General features: G+C 43.4%; 2 protein-coding genes across 4 annotated transcripts in view; one reads left to right on the top strand and one right to left on the bottom strand.

Moving 5' to 3' along the window:
• The first annotated feature begins 362 nt into the window (after positions 1–362).
• Positions 363–7,319, top strand: znf276 (zinc finger protein 276). Its single transcript, XM_076263569.1, has 11 exons — positions 363–1,000; positions 1,177–1,498; positions 1,616–1,656; positions 1,768–2,145; positions 4,361–4,442; positions 4,543–4,626; positions 4,707–4,811; positions 4,903–4,978; positions 5,549–5,666; positions 5,927–6,026; positions 6,350–7,319. The coding sequence occupies exons 1-11, from the start codon at positions 748–750 to the stop codon at positions 6,705–6,707; spliced, it is 1,917 nt and encodes a 638-aa protein (XP_076119684.1). The 5' UTR covers positions 363–747; the 3' UTR covers positions 6,708–7,319.
• The window catches only part of fanca (FA complementation group A), a 37,737-nt gene continuing 37,417 nt past the window's right edge, over positions 7,317–7,636 (bottom strand). For all 3 annotated transcript variants that reach the window (XM_076263531.1, XM_076263548.1, XM_076263540.1), the window contains exon 43: positions 7,317–7,412. In XM_076263531.1, coding sequence (XP_076119646.1) covers positions 7,317–7,412 — 96 coding nt within the window. The remainder of the gene's footprint in view (positions 7,413–7,636) is intronic.

Below are 7,636 nucleotides of genomic sequence, written 5' to 3'. Positions count from 1 at the left end.
CCCTTTGACTTTAGGTTGCACTGTGTTTGAGCTGGGCCCAGAACAATCAATGATTAGAAATTGGTCTAGGCCTACTATTAGTTCATGTTACAGGCTAAGTTGCCTGCAAGTGTTTTTACTTCTGCCTTAAACCCAGCAGCACTAGGCCAGTGTGTGTGTGTGTGTGTGTGTAAGAGAGGCAGATAAATTGGAGGTGTGGTGCTGCTCTGGAGGTGTGGGTTGCTGTAAAGGATATGTCGAGTATTTCAGGCCCTTTTCTCTAATCCAAACACGATTGTTGCATAATTATGGATGCATAGGTCTCATGAGCTCCACACAACTTGCAGTTCTTCAAATATCAGATGGGAGCGCTGTTGTCTGTACCAAAGATAAGTGGCCGTGTGTACTACTTCCGGGGCTTCGTGTTTATTTTCACATCATTTATTTCCTTCTCAATAGTTGAAAATACACAGTTGGAAGGCAAACATGGCTGTTACATCTTGTAGTCGCACTGCAATACCATTACCATTTCATGAAGCACATAGTGTGTTTTGAACGCGTTCCATGTGAAACAGACGGTCAATTAAATTAAATGTATATGTTTTTAACTTTGGGAAATTCGGATTGAGGTTTAGCTATCCAGCATATCTCATGTACCATTAGCTCAAGATAGTGGCTAACGTTAACGTTAGTGCCAATCAGTTTGGCACAGTTCTTTTCAAACTGCACTGACTCGGCGTTTTTACAGTGCCTGCAAACTATTTGATTATGAAGCGAACGCAGAGGCGTACGCGTGCCTCAGAATCGTCTCCTCAAACAAGTCAAAAACAAACCGGTGGAAGAAAGCGACCTGTGCGAAGAGGGAAACCTCGGACATTAAAAAATTTCGAAGTTTCGTCGTCCTCAGCAAGTGACGGGAGTTTTCAAGAAGACTTCGACGAAGAAGGTGCGAATGCACGAGAATGTGGCACTGACAATAGTACTCCGAATAAACACTCCAAGACCGCAACAAAGCAGAAAGGTAAGGGTACTAACTTAAAAGATCTCCATTGCCCATTATTTGATGTTTCTCATAGCCTTTCTCTGTATTTGCAATGTGCAGCATTGAGTGATTCTACCCATATGATGACTCGCACTGCACTCGCTTGTTTCCGGTTAATCTGTTAACGCAAATTCGTATGACAATTGTCTGCCCAGGAAATGGTCGACTGAGCACTGCGTTTTGCCGTCTTTGCCATGGGAAATTTTCAAAGAGGAGACTACGACATGCCTTTGATAAGCAGCTTGAGGAGGGTATGGAGGTGGACGACTTCTTGGACAGAGAGAATCATGAAGCGCCGCTACTTTTTTGTACTGACTTTCAACGGCTCATTGGTGTGCCAATGAATCGAGACCCACGGTTGTCCTCATTCATTTGCAAGACCTGCCATGCACAGTTCTACAAGTGTCACCGCATCCTGACCGATTTCCGCAGAAGGGTAAACCATACCCCAACAAGCCACGAAGGCAACAGGGATAGGTAAGGACTCGGAATATGACAGCAGTTGGGCAACAACGTGGGAGGGGGATGAATACCCTGACTTGTACATCAGTTTTCAGACACTTTGAAAACAGACTCTCTCTCTCTCTCTCGCAGGGGTTCTGAAAGTGTACCAGCTATAGAAGGATGCATATCAAGTGAGTTCATGACTCTTATCTAACCTCTCTTATGTCCTTTCAGTGCTTGGCAGTCTTTGGAATAGTCACACATAGTTTGTGCTTATCCGTTACTGTTACTCTTTTCCCTAGCCACCTCCATCACCTCCGACCCCAAGTGTCTCCACAGTCTGGTGTCCTGGGCCCACCACCATGCGGAGGCCTGTCATTCCTGTCCAAACCTAAGAGAGGTATTGGAAGATCAATGCTGGGGTTCAGTGAAGGCAGTGTGGGGCTGCATAGATGGGCACAGCTATGTGATGGACACAAATGGCACTCAACCCATGGTGAACCCCGGTCATGGGCCAGACACAGGGGAACAGCCCAGCAGAGATAGCAGCCACAGGCCTAAGATTCCCCGAAAGCCCAGCAATGCCAGCACCACCACCAACAGCACTGTACAGCCAAGCCCAGCCACCACTCCACAGATTCAGCACTCCAACCAGGGTGACTTCTCACCCAGCACTGATGGTGAGTCAACTTGCTGGGAAGGGCAGTATTTATTATGCATATATTTAAAATATGTATTTCAAATACAAAATAGTATTTAGCAATTTGTATTTTATTGGGTTGAAAAAAATGGCTTCATATTTTGTATCAATATACTTTATAGGGGTGTATTTTTGTCATTTAAAAATATTGCCAAATATGTTTGCTAAAACCAATAGTCTACTTTTGGTGGTGTGATGACATCATAAAAGTGAAAACCTTTTCCCCAGTGAAAACGTCATCATTCCGCATCATTTACATCACGTAATGTGTGAGTCGGAAACTTGGGCTATATTTTGCTAACAGAGTTGCCCAGTTAGGGGCTTGTCATTACTTTTGTCGTCACGTTGTAGTTCGTTTGTAGTCCATGTGGCCTTTCATGTCCAACAGTTTTAATGTGAACTTGGGAATTTGCCATTTTTGTCACTTGAATATCGCATATCTTTCTTTCACAAGCGTCTTACACTATATTTTAAGCAAATACAGTTGTTTATTTAGGATTAGTGAGCGTATGTTTTAATCGTTGTTGTGGTATCTGTGTTTCACACGGCAAAGCACATGAACACTTGCTGTGGAAAAAACAAAGTAATCAAGGGGGCGGTCCTTGTCATTCCCAGGTGCCATGAATGCACCATTAATATAGCCTATGATTGGTGCTGACTTAGTAATTTGCCAAGACTTGTCATCATTGAGATTCAGGAAGATGATCCAGTGCAAGATGAATAACTTGTAGGTTGCACACACACAATTCACACCCTCACAGTCAAGTTTCTTGTGAACTGTAAGTAATCATTAGTAACTTTAATCCACTTTACTGGACATACCACTTTCTGGGTTTTTCTATGGGGAGTTATTATGTATAAAGTAATGGGTGATTCATGGGGATTGTTACGGCCAGCTCGTTACCAGACCGAAACATAAAGAGGGACACGGACAACAAGCTTCAAAGCAAATAATAATGTATTGAACTAACGCAAAGCAACGTTACCAAATACAAGATGTCTAGGGGAAAATGAATGGGAGAAGTGACGTGTGTGTGTGTGTGTGTGTGTGTGTGGATGCAATGTAGGTGTCAGTAGATTATGTGAGAGACTAAATGAGTAGACAAAGAAAAGAGAAGTAGAGAGATCTAGAATAAGGGAGAGTGAAAAGTGCCAGTGCAAGAGAAAGTCAAAATAGGTGCCTGCATGAAAGAAGAAAAGTGCCTAATGGGAAAGAGAGGACAGCCCCTAATATAGCAGCACCTGGTTACAGGTGCACCCAATTACCAATTAACATTCCCAGGTCCAACCCTGCCTGTGCACTGACATGGGATGGCCTGAGGAGGGCATAGGGGGTCGTAACAGGATTTAAATGTTAAATGATATGGTAAATGGGTGGACAACTAAAAACTATATACCTGTCTGTGTTTTGCTCTAACAACATTTCATTGTTATCAACAATGACAAAATAAAACTGAACTGATCCAATCGGACCATATGGAACCGGTTATTTGGTTGCCATGCAACATTGCTTAAAAACTTGCCCCATATATCACCTAAAGCAACATGGTGAGACTCTGTCTGTATGTATGACCATTTAACACGGTACCCAGTTAGTTGAAAACCAACTAAAAAGGGTCATGATCCTTCCCGATCAACAGCATTACACAGTGCAATATCAAGCAATCTGGCCAGGCATTCACCATGTCATAGACTTGTCTCCACTTTGTACCACTTGACAAGTTCAGTTTGACTTTGAGTGCATCTCTTGTACAGTATTTAGGCTATGGGATGTAACAGGCAGGTCAGCATAGTTGATCTGTTGACCATTTGCATGTTTTTGGCATGTCTCCTAGGCAGAGAAAAAGCTGTTGCTCTCAAACACTGTCAACTTAATCAACAGAGTTGTACTGAAAGAATAGATTAAATAGACAGATATGGAAGGTTTGCAAAGTGATTTCATGCTCTTTTTTGAACCTATTTTTAGTATTCCCAAAATACATAAATACAGTATTTTATTTTGATACATGGTATGACTACTGTATTTTGTAGTTTATTTTGATACACTTAAAATTAGGGTATTTGATATTTTATTTAAAAATACATTTTGCTGTATTTTTGCCCATCCCTGTCAACTGAGAGTATGAAATCACCAAACCACAGATGCTGAAATGTAGAATGTCAGTACTTAGTGTGTGTGCTACTGCTGTCCACAGGTCTGTTCCCAAATGACAAGATCCCCTCACCTGTAGCAGCTCAACCTATGGCGCAGACTGCAGACAGTGACCTCTCTGACAGGTGAGTACCCCCCAGACCGGCAAACAGAAATGACTCCTAACTGGTCATACATCCCTGATGTGTAGAGTCACCATTTGATTTGGTTAACCCCAACCTACAGGAACTTCTCCAGTGATGAGGAGTATGCAGATGGAAGGAAGGGTGCATTGTCTGATGAGCAGGCAGATCCATACCCACCCAAACGGTAAGACACCTCCAGGGGGGGGGGGGGGGGTCAGTCACATACTGATGCCAGATTCATTCACATTTGTTGTGTGCTTTCAGGTCTGCGCCAACTAAGAGGCGTACCACTACCAAGGCAGCAAAGCCTCCACCACAGCCTAAAGAAAGAAAGAAGCCAGGCCCCAAGAAGAAGCAGAAATCTGAAAAGTGACCACCACATTCATACTTGAATTTACTGGGCGGAACCACTTGAGGTGGTCTTGATGTTGTTGTAACAGCTGGTTTTGTTGTTCTCCAGAGAGGAGCTGCCCACCATTTACAAGTGTCCTTACCAAGGCTGCACAGCAGTGTACAGAGGTTCTGATGGCATGAAGGTATCAAACAAGTGTATACCAAGACTCTTACATGTGCATCAATGACTGCATTTACATGCACTTTAGTATCCTGGTTATCGGGATTTTGAAGTATCCCGTTATTGTATTTGCGCATGTAAACATCATATCCCGATTTCAGAAACCCGGATAAGCCCTTATCCCGGTTATGCCAGGTGGAGTACTCTGAAAGAAACGGGATACTGTTCCATGTATACACCTTATCCCGGTTTCTCAGGCAAACGTGCGATTGCATTAGAAACCGGGATAAGGAGTGCTAATAGAACTTTATTGTTGGTAACCAGAATACTAGTATTCATCATGTATACAGGGATATTAATAATCGGGTTTCTCTGTGTTCATGTAAACACCATATCCTGAATATGATCAAAATCAGGATAAGCTTCATAACCAGGATACTGAAGTGCATGTACACGCAGTCTATGGTCAAATGCAATGGCTTGGACTACGCAAAGGGTTTCCTTCTTTTGTGTTTATAATTATAATAATACATTTAGTCCTTGCCAGTGAGGGTTTTCATAATATGGTGTTTTGGGGGCACTTTGTGAACAGAAACATATAAAGGAGCACCACGAAGAGGTGAGGGAACGACCTTGTCCCCATCCTGGCTGCAACAAGGTCTTCATGATCGACCGCTACCTGCAGAGGCACGTCAAACTCATTCACACAGGTAAGGCTGGTTAAGAATATTCTTCTGTCAATGTCTACGATCTGACAAAGCAACCCTCATGAAATTGTTGTCTTGACATCTCCACCATTTTGATTTGAATGGATTGTTTGGATTGGATTGAACATATGTGATCTCCTGGTTTTAAAAAAGAGAAATTTCTCTCAGCCTTGCTGTGCTCAAGATTGCAGAATGTGGAGTAGTAGTGATTCATGTCTGCAGCTGGAGACCAGCACCATAACCTTTCTATTGCCTTTACTCAGAGGAGAGGAATTACATCTGTGACCAGTGTGGACAGACCTTCAAGCAGCGGAAGCATCTATCAGTACACCAGATGCGCCACTCGGGAGCCAAGCCACTGCAGTAAGTTGAAGAATGTCTCGAGAATGCATCAAGAGACAAAACAGACTTGTGTATTAGTTTACACAGCAAACAGCTTCAGTTGTGGAGGGTCTGAAGGTGAGAACAGATTGTGGGGGCAAGCATTCCAGCCAATCTCTTGGACATCCCATTGGTATGGATCACCTATGTAGACCCTTGGCTGTTGCACCAAGTACACATAACGATAGCATCTATTTAGGTTCAAGTTCAGTATAGATGGATGGCTTGTGTATATAATTGGCAGATTGTCTATTTGGCATCTGTGGTCCTTCCATCCAAACATCCTTTTGATTTCTTCTCCACAGATGTGAGGTGTGTGGGTTCCAGTGTCGCCAGAGGGCCTCCCTGAAATACCACATGACCAAGCACAAAGCCGAGGCCGACCTGGAGTTTGCCTGCATGCTGTGCGGCAAGCGCTTCGAGAAGGCCCACAACCTCAACGTCCACATGTCCATGGTGCACCCACTCACACAAGGTGGCAGCAACGACACTCCGACCCCGGGCAACCCGTCTGACCTGGATAGGTCCAGGCAGTCAACCCGTAGCACTGAAACGCCACAAGCCCAACCAATCCAGGAACTGGACACTGGGTCTGCCACACAAGACGCCCAGAGGACTACTCTGGCTAGCCCAGACATGAGCTACATGCTAGAGAATCTCTAATGAGTTTTGAAGACGTGCCATAGCGCTAAGTCCAGATATTACCTACATGGACCAGAAAGTAACGTGTTTCTTTTATGTTTTCATCAAGACTTGCAGTCCCTTGATAAAGATGACTGATATAATTTTCTCCTGAACTGAATACTATATTCAGCACCAGACGCTGTGTAAAAACATTGCACTAGTGATCCCCACACGTGAAAGTCATAATATGTGTTGATGTGACTACCAGAGTGGGAAATGTTTTAAACATACCTGATATATGGAATGAGATGATTTTTTTTTTTTATATATATAAAGCAGGAAGTATTGATTGGTATGCTGTTAGGAGTTGTAAGCAGAAAGACTAAAGGTGTTTTTATTGTGCGTGGGACACATGCACCTGTGACGGAGACTGTTACATGATATGAATGACTAAGAATTGGTCCCATGGTTTGCTCAAATGCCCCAAGGATGCAACAAGGATAGACTTTGTGCATTGGAATTGATTTTTATATTTGGTCAAATAAATAGAAGCAGCAGCATTCAAATTAACTTTTAAGTTTAAAAACCCCCCCTCTAACATAGTAAACACTTAGGAGGGATTCAGTGAGGCCTCTCACTGAGTGTGGCCTAAAAGTCCATCTCTTGGCTCAGGTCTGGAGGACTCAGCTGCATGGAGAGGGTAGCTGCTACCTCTGGGTCCAGCTCGCCACACAGTTCCTCCAGCTAGAGGGGAAAGCATAGCGGGCACTAAATTGTTGACAGTATGAATTACACAGGCAGCTACTTCAAAACCAACTAAACCCACACAAAATACTTTGGACCAGGCCCCCATTCTTAAAGAGGACAAGATGTCAAGTGTTGTGTGTTCCCTTCAAGAGACATTGATGCCTTTGTACAGTGTTTGTGATTAACAGTGATGTACAGTACATGGTGGAAAATGTAACATT

Source organism: Alosa pseudoharengus, unplaced genomic scaffold, assembly GCF_046254945.1.
Source record: "Alosa pseudoharengus isolate Yale_2024_CS ecotype anadromous, Long Island Sound unplaced genomic scaffold, YU_APseudo_1.1 YU_APseudo_1.1_scf_10, whole genome shotgun sequence".
Taxonomy (NCBI): Eukaryota; Metazoa; Chordata; class Actinopteri; order Clupeiformes; family Clupeidae; genus Alosa; species Alosa pseudoharengus.
The sequence above is the reverse complement of the archived record's forward strand: the minus strand, read 5'-3'. Positions and strand labels throughout refer to the sequence as shown.

What these genes read in the sequence shown, in the direction of transcription:
- znf276 (XM_076263569.1), top strand. Translation starts at nt 748, where the DNA reads ATGAAGCGAACGCAGAGGCGTACGCGTGCCTCAGAATCGTCTCCTCAA. An exon ending in CACGAAGGCAACAGGGATAG is followed by an intron (nt 1,499 to 1,615) that starts GTAAGGACTCGG and finishes TCTCTCTCGCAG; the next exon opens with GGGTTCTGAAAGTGTACCAG. An exon ending in GATCCATACCCACCCAAACG is followed by an intron (nt 4,627 to 4,706) that starts GTAAGACACCTC and finishes GTGTGCTTTCAG; the next exon opens with GTCTGCGCCAACTAAGAGGC.